The sequence below is a fragment of the Macaca nemestrina genome, chromosome 16 (genome assembly GCF_043159975.1).
Source record: "Macaca nemestrina isolate mMacNem1 chromosome 16, mMacNem.hap1, whole genome shotgun sequence".
NCBI classification, from domain to species: Eukaryota; Metazoa; Chordata; class Mammalia; order Primates; family Cercopithecidae; genus Macaca; species Macaca nemestrina.
The window spans coordinates 74,679,188-74,690,026 of NC_092140.1; the positions used below are offsets into that span (position 1 = coordinate 74,679,188).

The following is a 10,839-nucleotide window of genomic DNA, read 5'->3' on the forward strand; positions in this document are numbered from 1 at the left end:
TTCCTAGAGAACACATTAATCTGAGCTCCCTCCTAAGCCCTAGCGGAACGGGGGTTAGGTCGGGTTGGGGGGGGAAGATGGGTGGAGCCAGATGGGGAAGGTTCCCCAGTGTTGTCCTGCTCTCAGCCCAGGTTTGGGAAAATGCCTGCAGCTTTTCCTTGTGTCTTTCCCTCACAAAGTCTCCAAGCCTCTCGTTAAATTAGCTCCAGGACTCGGGAGAAACAGTGCTCTTCCTGGGTCCGGGTTGCTTGGATCCCCAGTGGAAAGAGGGATGCTGTCTGCCTCTCGCACATACTGAGGCTTCATTCACTTTTGTCAGTCGAATGTTGTCACACAAGACCTGTTTGCCTGCATTGTCCTCCCAAGGATCTGGAGTGTCCTTCATAATTCCAGGGAGTTGTCGTTTCTTTCTTGAGTTAAAGCTTACAGAGTTGATCTTTATATACTATCTTGCTATTTCCAAATGCCCGAGGCATGCTAAAAGCCTGTAATCTGCCATCTTGGAAAAAAAGCATCCTTGCATTCTTAAGAGAAATGGCACTTGGTATTGATACATGGTGCTTCTACATTGCTGAATTCACTTTGAAAAAATATATATATTTTTGTATCTACATTTATATGTGAGACTGGTGTAAAGTAATTATCTGCTGTATTTATGCAGTTTTAGAACCAGCTATATTAGTGTTACTAAATGAGTTGGGAATTTTTCTTTTTTACTATTATCCAAAAGAATTTATATAAGACATGAATTATTGCTTTCGAATAGATTTTGTAAAAATCTCATCTTGTTCTTTCGTGGAGAGGTGGTGAGAAATATTTTTACCGTACATGTAATTTATTTTCCACCTGTGGGGCAGAGATTGCAATGAGCTGAGATCGCGCCACTGCACTGCAGCCTGGGTGACACAGTGAGACACTGTCCCCCCAAAAAAAGAAAGAAAATCAACTTAAAATGAACCCGTTGAATATTTGAGTGTATTTTTACACCAAGCATGTCCCTTGAACTAACTTCTTTTCTTTTCTAGGAAGAACTGGAACTATGGTTTGTGCCTGCCTGATTGCCACTGAAATATTTTTAACTGCAGAGGTATGAAAGATGTTACCACAGACTTTGTCTTATGATGACTGAGTTTGCTAGTTCTGAAACATCAGGGGTAGGATGTTAAGATGATTATTTTAGTCATGGTGCTCAGTGAAATTGTAATTGGAGAAGTGGTTGTTAAAAAGTCTGTTTTTGATACTTCCTTGTTTAACATGCATTAGTTAGTAGCTGGCTTAAGAATCTCTTTGGGCCAGCAGTAGAGTGAGGTCAATGAGACGCAAAATTTAAGAGAATGCTAAAAATTGCAATAATTAAAATAAATGATTTTTAATGCAATATTTAAAAAATGAAAATTAATGCAAAAAAATTATGAGGTACACAATATCAACATTTTAAATAAAAACAAGACCTGATGGGGCAGGATTAAGGTGAGGGGAGTAAAGCCATGTTACGCAGATACAAAAAACATTCAGTAATCACAGTAGTTCCCTCACCTCACCTGGCCCTGCTCTTACTCCTGCCAGTACCATGACTTCTTCCTTCCTCATGAGAATAGTATCAAGCTGAATTAGATAAATCCTCCAAAGGGTCTTGACCATCCTCACAACGCTTAGGTAGATAAAAAGCAAGATTTCACAACTCAAAGCCTCTCCTGCATGTAACTATCTCTGCTTAGTCAACACATGTGGAATCTGTGACCTCTAGAAATTTCTGATAAGACAAGGTGGGCTGTTTCCACCTAAAGCAGTGTTCTCCGTCATTTTTCCTTCTGCCATTTTCTTGGTGAGATGCTACGATTTCCAGCAGCTCCACTCGAGTTGTTTGGCCTACAGTCTAGGGAAGAAGTGGTGGTTATGCACAATGACCAGCACTCTAATTCCACCACCTTTGGTTTTTCTAATTTGAGACACACAGATTTTGAAAACGGATGTTCTAGGATGGTGTTTTTCAAGCTATGGATCATGATTTATCAGTGAGTTGTAAAATAAAGTTGCTGGGTTGTGACTAACATCTCTTAAAAATAAAATGGAATTGGCCGGGCGCGGTGTCTCACACCTGTAATCCCAGCACTTTGGGAGGCTGAGGCAGATGGATCACCCAAGGTTGGGAGTTTGAGACTGGCCCGGCCAACATGGAGAAACCCTGTCTCTACTAAAAATACAAAATTAGCTGGGCGTTGTGGCGCATGCCTGTAATCCCAGATACTCAGGAGGCTGAGGCAGAAGAATCACTTGAACCCAGGAGGCGGAGGTTATGGTGAGCTGAGATCGGGCCATAGCACTCCAGCCTGGGCAACAAGAGCGAAACTCTGTCTCAAAAAAAAAAAAAAAAAAAAAAAAACTAAAACTAAAAATAAAATGGAATAGAGCAGAATAGAAAATATCAAAAGGTTTAAGTATTGGTGTGTGTGTGTGTGTGCACATTTCCTAGGTTTATTAATGTGGATTGCAACTTAAAAAATGAAAAGTTTGAAAGCCACTGATATGGAGCCCTAGACTGAGAACCAGAGACTTGTATTCCAGGTCTGTGCTGCCTCTAACTGGCTGCAGCATCTCCATGGCAGATTGTGTAGTTTTCTTTTGGTCTCGGTCTTCTCATTTGTAAGATGGAAAGAAGGGTTGGACCAGATGATTTCTAAGGTCTTTCCAGCTCTAAAATTTTATGTCTTTACGAAACCTTGAATGAGAGAAGTCTTTGACGTGACTTTGTTAATTTTGGTAACTTGGGTAGCCTTTACCAAAAGACCACTGCGGCTGGGTGCGTTGGCTCATGCCTGTAATCTCAGCACTTTGGGAGGCTAAGGCAGGTGGATCTCTTGAGTCAGAAGTTCGAGACCAGCCTGGCCAACATGGCAAAGCCCCCATCTCTACTAAAAATACAAAAAATTAGCCATTTGTGTGGTACACGCCTGTAGTCTCAGCTACTGAGGAGGCTGAGGCAGGATTGAACCCAAGAGGCAGAGGTTGCAGTGAGGTGAGATTCTGCCACTACACTCTAGTGTGGGTGACAGAGCAAGACTCCATGAAAAAAAAAAAAAATCACTGGCTTTAGGAAAGAAGGTGGTTTTAGAAAGACTAAAGGTACCTAATGTAGAAAAGGAAAGAGTGCAGGTGAACCATGGTTCCTTTTTTGTAGGAAAGCTTGTACTATTTTGGAGAACGGCGAACAGATAAAACCAATGGCACTAAATATCAGGGAGTAGAGACTCCTTCTCAGGTAAGTTTTCTTTTTAAGAAGGGGAGCTTTTATAGGGGAGTGGGTTAAGATTGCCACCTGTTATTTGGTTTCATTTTAGACTCTTCTCCTTTGGTGATCGGGCAGCAGCATTTGGGCGCCCTGCGACAGGCCTTGGTCCCTCCCTGAGGCTGAGGGTCATGCTTCAGGTGCCAGCCACACGTTGGGGGGTGTGGCTTTTCCTCAGAGCACCTGCTTTCTATTCTATACTGGTTATTGTTTATGGAGCTCAGGAGTTGATTATTTTCCCAAAGCAGGAAGGTCCAATACCTAAAGCTCCAGGACCCTGAAGTTTATCTAAAATCACTAGCCTTTGATTTCAATGTAAAAAAGATCTAAGTCTTCCACAAATCCTTACTAGGGCAATTCAACCCTTGCAGAACATCACAAAGACTGTTTTTGGATGACTCCCCTGTGTGCGTGTGCGTGTGCGTGTGCGTGTGCGTGTGTGTGTGTGTGTGTGTGTGTGTGTGTGTGTTGTGGGGGAGGTGTATTTTAAAAGAGAAAGAAAAGGGGAAATAAACTTTTCAAAAACCCTTTTATATACACCAGACAGTACCGCACTTTTACATATCTCACTGAAAACCCATAACACCTATATGAAACATACAGTTACTCTATTTTTTTAAAAAAATAATTTCGTTATGGAAAATTTTAATTATATACAAAAGTCCAGAGAATCATACAATATATCTCCGTATAGTCATCACTTCACTGCAATAATCACTTCAGCCTGCAATCAGCCACGTTTCATCCATACTTTTCCCACTCTACTCACACTCCCAACTCCACTTTCCACTCTTGCTTTCCCTACACCTGGATTATTTGGAAGGAAATTTCAGTTGTCAGGCATTTTATCCCACAAGTATTTTAATATTATATCTAAGTACTCTTAAAATAACAAAAAACCCATAATACCTTTTATCATATCTAAAATATTACACCTTAAAAAATCCTTAATATCAAATTTCTAGTCCATGTTTGTTTCCAAAATTGTCTTAAAATCTTTGAAAATTTAGTTTGTTTCAGTCAGAATTCAAACAACATCCATACATTTCATTTGGCTGCTATGTCTCCTAAGTCTCTTTTACTTCATAGATTCTTGCCATTTTTTATTACTTGTAATTGGTTTACTGCAGAAACCAGAATGTTTAGCCTATAGCATTTACAACATTCTAGAGTCTGCTGAACCATTCTAAGAGTTTTACATTCACTATCTCATTTAATATTCTCAGTAACTCCGTGAGTAGGCACTACTATGATTCTCATCTTATAAATTAGAAAATTGAGGTTCAGAGAAATTAACTAAATTAACTTTTGAACCAAGGACAGAAATCTAGATGTCAGACTCTGAAGCCCATGCTGTGCACAGCTTCTCATTTATATTGCCTTTTCTATACTGCCCCTCAAACTGAAGTGAGAGTGCGTTGGGAATTCTTAACTAGATTTGGATGTGGCTGTAAATGAGTTTTTCTTTAGGTGGTGGGAATTGAATAAGTGCTCTTGGCCCTGTTAGAAGAACTCTGTAACTACTGACCCTGTTTAGTTTGGGCAAAAGAACTCAGCCTGGCTGGGCGCGGTGGCTCAAGCCTGTAATCCCAGCACTTTGGGAGGCCGAGACGGGCGGATCACAAGGTCAGGAGATCGAGACCATCCTGGCTAACACGGTGAAACCTCATCTCTACTAAAAAATACAAAAAACTAGCCGGGCGAGGTGGCGGGCGCCTATAGTCCCAGCTACTCGGGAGGCTGAGGCAGGAGAATGGCATGACCCCGGGAGGCGGAGCTTGCAGTGAGCTGAGATCCGGCCACTGCACTCCAGCCTGGGCAACACAGCGAGACTCCGTCTCAAAAAAAAAAAAAAAAAAAAGAACTCAGCCTTATCCACTGATACTTTTCTCCCACTCCCAAGCCAAAAACAAAACCAAACAAAGAACAGTCATAGACCCTAAGCTAAAAGGAATGTGTGGATTTTCTGAAGTGCAGCCCTAATCATGCCATTTCCATGCTCAAAATCCAGAATATGTCCCCACTGCCAATAGCAATAAACTAAATGTTTCAACCTGGCACTCAGGATCCAGTTTGACTTTTCCAACCTTTTCTTCCACTCTGTGCATGTACACATCCCACACTCTAACACATTTAGACTGTGTGCTGTTTCCCAGCCCATGGACACTTGATTCCCTCGTACCATTGCTCATGCCCCTTTTCCTAGAGTCATTTTCCCTTCCCAGCCTCAAGTAGTTTCTTGCTTTTTCAGTTCTTAAAGCCCTTTGTGTTTCTCTTAGGGACTACATCACTTTGCATTATTCTCTAGCTATTTGAAGTGGTAACTTCTGTATCCTCTTTAAAGGCAAGACCCATGGCTTACCCATCTTTCCACCCTTTCCTCATAATATCTTCTTTGTTTGTAGTGAGTGCCTCCTATGGGTTGGTTGTATTAATTTCGACTACCAGTCCATGTTGTTTTAGTTGCAGGAGAAAGAAGCATGGGAGCAAAAGCAGCTTGAGGGCCCTGGCAGGTTACAGCCTTTAGGGGAAGGTGTAGAATCTGGTGGCAGGAGCCAAGGAGATGTTAGATGGAGCTCCCCCAACAACTCTCCCCACACATCTCCCCATCCGCACCTCTTCTGTAGTCATGTGTAGTGTCTCGAACTTTAGTCCAGAACTAGCACACCAAAGGCTGCAACTGAATCTCTTCTGATTCACTGACAGGGCAACACATGGTCTCAGCTGCATGTTTGAGAGCTGTGTTGGCAAGACCTCAGGACAGAGTGCCCTCTGTGTCTGGTGGTGATTCTCAGACACCATCACATTCTGATCCTGCATTGTGGGCCCTTCTACTGACTACATCTACTCCTAAGTTAAGAACTTTCATGAGCCTTCCTCATGACTGGCCCTTTCTAAAGGAAAGTATGGCAGTTTGTGACTTCTATGAACAGTTCTCAATGGGTATGGAAGAGTCCATGAACTTTTTTTTTTTTTTTTTTTGGAGACAGAATCTCAGTCTGTCACCCCAACTGAAGTGCAGTGGTGCAATCTCAGCTCACTGCAACCTCGAACTCCTGGGTTCAAGCAATTCTCCTGCCTCATACTCCCAAGTAGCTGGGATTACAGGTGCCCACCACCACGCATGGCTACTTTTTGTAGTTTTAGTAGAGACAGGGTTTCACCCTGTTGGCCAGGCTGGTCTCGAACCCCTGACCTCAAGTAATCTGCCCACCTTGGCCTCCCAAAGTGCTGGGATCACAGGTGTGAGCCACCAGCCTGGCCACCTTTTGAGTTCTGAACCAGTTGATTCAGTACCAAAGGTCTTCAACCCCTTGAAGATAGATTCAAGGACAGCCATTGTGAACAGCTTGCCCTAGGCAAAGGACAAGGCTAAGGGAATTCCAGGGCTTCCTTGTGAAAACAGAATTGGGGAAATGGAAAGCGAAGAAATTCTAGCTGTCAGGAACAAAAGAAGAATGACAGGAAACCTGCTTCTGAGGTATGGAGGTATTCCCCTTGAGTTTTCACATATACGATTCTCTCATGCCCAGGAACCTGCTCTTCACTACACCACAAACCTTCCTCTAACTCAGTCACAACTAAGCTTCTATCTGCACACTGCCAATGCTGTAACTGTTTTGTTGTTGGTTCTGATTAGTTGCCCTCTCAACCATAAGCAGCCTGTCAAGAAGACCCGGCTCCATCCTTGTTACTTCCCCATCGCACTTAATTCAGTATTTTCCCCCCAAGGTAGATAGTGGTGAGGCAGCATCCCTCAAAATGTCTAGTAATATAATGGCATCCAGTAAATGTTTCCTTAATTATTTACTGCCCCTAACCTTTATGCAATTAAAAAAAAAAAAAGAAAGAAAAGAAAAAATAAGAATGCTGACTTTAAACTTTTCATCTCCACTTAAAGTAAGGCTTCTGTTGCTTTTCAGAATAGATATGTTGGATATTTTGCACAAGTGAAACATAGCTACAACTGGAATCTCCCTCCAAGAAAGACACTGTTTATAAAAAGATTCGTTATTTATTCGATTCATGGTAAGTGTTTATGTAAAATTGAAGAATTGGGCAGGAGGGCCAAGGTTCCCACTCTGGGAGGGTTTTGCTCATTGTTATATATACAGATGATCCTAACTCATACCTGTCTTTTTACATATCCTCATGCATAAATTCCTTCTTAATTGCCCATTGATTGCCAGCCCTTAGATGTTCTTCACTTTTTCTTTTCCAGCACCAATTTGGGGGACTTCATCACCCTCCCATCTCTCCTGTTCTCTTTCCTCCTCTGTTCGCAACCCAGAGTGGACTTTTCAGGGCAGAGTGAGCTTCTGATGAGGGAGGAGGAGGACCCCTGTGCCTTCAAGACTGGTTATTTTTCATAACCACCTCTAGTTCAGAGTTTGTCTTGGCGGAGGTGTCTCCATATCATATCATTTTCTCACCTTCTTTCAGAGGCATATTTTTTTCTCATCCCCCTGGGCTCTCTCTTTTCCCTTCTGTCCTCCATCTGTAACCCTCTCACTCCCAGCCACTCCCATACCTTGTGGCTCTCACTCCCAGCCACAGTGCTGGGGGTCAAGATAAGCCTCCTAAGAGGAGCACTTAGGTCCTCCCTGCCTGAATCTACATGGAAATGGAAAGGGTTGGGAGAAAGTGGGGCTCTATGGAGGTATCTTTCACCCCCCTAGCTGTTACCGAGTATTACCAGTTGTAAAAATCCATATAAACATCATGAGAGCTATTTGCCTGCTTCCAGAATGTAAGCAGAGAGATAAAGCTGGGATGCACTGTTGCCCAGGGAGGCAGGGAAATTGGTCAGATGTACACCTCTGGGACTTGAGAAAGAAAGTGCAGAGAGAAACTGGCCCCCATTTCCATGTCCATTTCTCCATCACCAACCTTGCTTCCCCTGCACAGCTTACACTCAGTAGAGGTGGGAAAGCAGGATGTGTCTGTGTGGAGGGGATGGGGTCTCACCACTCCCACTGCCAGAGAGGTAGCAGGGTGGCGATGCATCTGAACCCCTAAAGCAAACCTCTTATAACAGCCAGCATGTGGACCTGAGGTGGTGCCAGTGCTGGGCGTTACAGGTGCCATGGTGCCGGGCTGCTGGTGTCCACACAGACAGCCTAGTATTTTTAGCCTCCTGAGTTTTGTTCTACATTTCACTGATTTCTGGTGGACATCAATAGAAAGAAGTTCTGCACCTGGAATGGGAAAGAGGGAACTGAGGCAAGAAACTGTGATTTCTAATGACAAATGAATATCATGGTGTTAGTGAAAACAAAATTAAATGAAAAGAAGACAAACAGCATAGGAGATGATCAATCAAGAATAATTAATACACTCGTTTATTAGAATATTTAATTCTCTACTTTTAGTTTTGTGCATATTTAAATTAAAAATAATGTAGAGTTGAGAGGAAAGCAATAAAAAATTAATTGGAGCCTGAGAAACAGTCTTTGAGGAAATGCTAAGGAAGTGAGTAGGTCATTTGAATTGAAAAAAAAAAAAAAGGGCAAAAGAGCCTTTGTCTGTAAATATATACAGAATACCATAGGAATTTGATATAACCTGTGTTTTTATAGAGATTGCATCAGGAACTAGACTTAAAGTAGGGCCAAAGTAATTTAGACCACAGTATTTCTTATTAAGAATCATTATGATTAGAAGTTTGAAGAAAGCAAGACATTAGCAAGAAAGGTGTCAAGTCACCTTCCCATATATATATATGAGACAGAGTCTTGCTCTAAGTCTCACTCTGTGGTCCAGGCTGGAGTGCAGTGGTGCGATCTCGACTCACTTCAACCTCCACCTCCCAGGTTCAAGCGATTCTCCTGCCTCAGCCTCCCAAGTAGCTGGGACTACAGGCATGCACCACCACACTGGGCTAATTTTTGTGTATTTTTAGTAGAGACAGAGTTTCACCATGTTGATCAGGCTGGTCTCGAACTCCTGACCTCAAATGATCCACCTGCCTAGCCTCCCAAAGTGTTAGGATTACAGGCATGAGCCACCGTGCCCAGCTAATTTTTTCTCTTTTTAATCCATGATGTTAATTGGCAAGACATTTTGATCTTCGCGCTAACCAGCCTAACTTTTTAATTTCATTTAGGTGTTGGAACAGGCGATGGATATGATCTAAAAGTCCAAATAGTAATGAAGAAAAAGATTGTCTTTTCCTGTACTTCCTTAAACAATTGTCGGGTAAGAGAAAACATGTGAACTGAAAAAATCTGATGTTTGTTTTAAGGCTGAATGTCAAACCAGCAATGTTGACCTCCCTAAACTATCACTTACCATAAAGAGATTCCATGATGCTTTCTGGTTACCGTTGTGGTGTCACTGGATTTGAATGCAAACCAGAGGTAAATTAACCTGTTTGTTCAAAACAGTTTTTTAAGGGTACTTTCCAGAATGTATTTCTGTTCAGTGTTGCTTTGCCTTTCACTTTTCCACAAATGCTGAGCATGTTCCCAGGAATGTATTAAGGATTTTAATTTACATATCTGGTCATTTTTAGCCATATTCTCTTCTTCTCGGTCATTTTATCTTTTATTATATAGCACTGATTCTAAAATGTTAGTGTGCATGAAAACCACTGAGAAGCTTGTAAAGATTTACATTCCTGGGTTGTACCCTAAAGTAAGATTCAGGAAATCTGGAATGGGGGCCAGGAATCTATAGACTTAGCAGTGTCCCAAGTGATTGTTCTAAGTCAGAGGTTCTGTGGGGTTGACCCTATGAGAAACAATGCAAGGAGGAATGAATTGGGGAGGAATCTCTTTATCCAAAGCAAAAGGGACCTGGTAGTCAATGTTTTGCTACAATGAAGAAATGCCTAAAACTACATACCTTTTCTGAAACAATAAAGCTTCCTTCATGGGTCTAATAACCATAAACTTTTAGAATTCCTACCCAGGCCTTTGTCTCAAATTCTTTTATTACTAATCCTATTCCCTCACTCTCTGCACTGCACCCACTTTTTTTGGCCTCTCCCAACTGAGGGCATTCACCCAGGCCTTATCCTTGGCTTCCTGTTCTTAGCAAATGCTTTATTCTTGGTTAAAGAATCACCCATTTCCCTTACTTAAACTATTATTTGTTCATTTACTGAAGAGATATTTATAGTCGCCCACTGAGTTGTAGATGCAAGAGCTGCAACATGAACAGTTTCCACTCCAACTGAAATGCAGTAGCCAGTCTGAATTATCAAGGAGCTTTATCTGCTTCTGCAAATGGCACCAGCATTCTCCCACTCAGGCCTTGGGCTTTGATTCTCTTTGCCTTGGCTCCCTAAATCCAGTTAGGCATCAATCCCTGTTGATGATGCCTTTGAAATTTTTCTATGCTCGCCTTCCTTTCTGTTCTCACTGCCACTAACTGTCCGGAACCTCATTTGCTCATGCCTAGATTTCTACAATGGTCTCCTTGCCTTTCTTGCTCCTTATAGAATGCGATGTATGGAATCCTGAAATATGCGTACTGAAATGTTGCTCTCATTGTGAAAAGTATGTAGAGCAGAAGACACACTGCATGCCCATGGTCAGAGCCAGTTAACA

At 42.1% G+C, this 10,839-nt stretch overlaps 1 protein-coding gene across 2 annotated transcripts in view; it reads left to right on the top strand.

Annotated features, from left to right (window-relative positions):
- LOC139359102 (phosphatidylinositol 3,4,5-trisphosphate 3-phosphatase TPTE2-like) overlaps positions 1–10,839 on the top strand; it is a 134,040-nt gene that overhangs the window by 88,934 nt on the left and 34,267 nt on the right. For both annotated transcript variants that reach the window (XM_071081284.1, XM_071081283.1), the window contains exons 26-29: positions 1,026–1,087; positions 3,179–3,259; positions 7,210–7,315; positions 9,393–9,484. In XM_071081284.1, the coding sequence (XP_070937385.1) occupies positions 1,026–1,087; positions 3,179–3,259; positions 7,210–7,315; positions 9,393–9,484 (341 nt within the window). The remainder of the gene's footprint in view (positions 1–1,025; positions 1,088–3,178; positions 3,260–7,209; positions 7,316–9,392; positions 9,485–10,839) is intronic.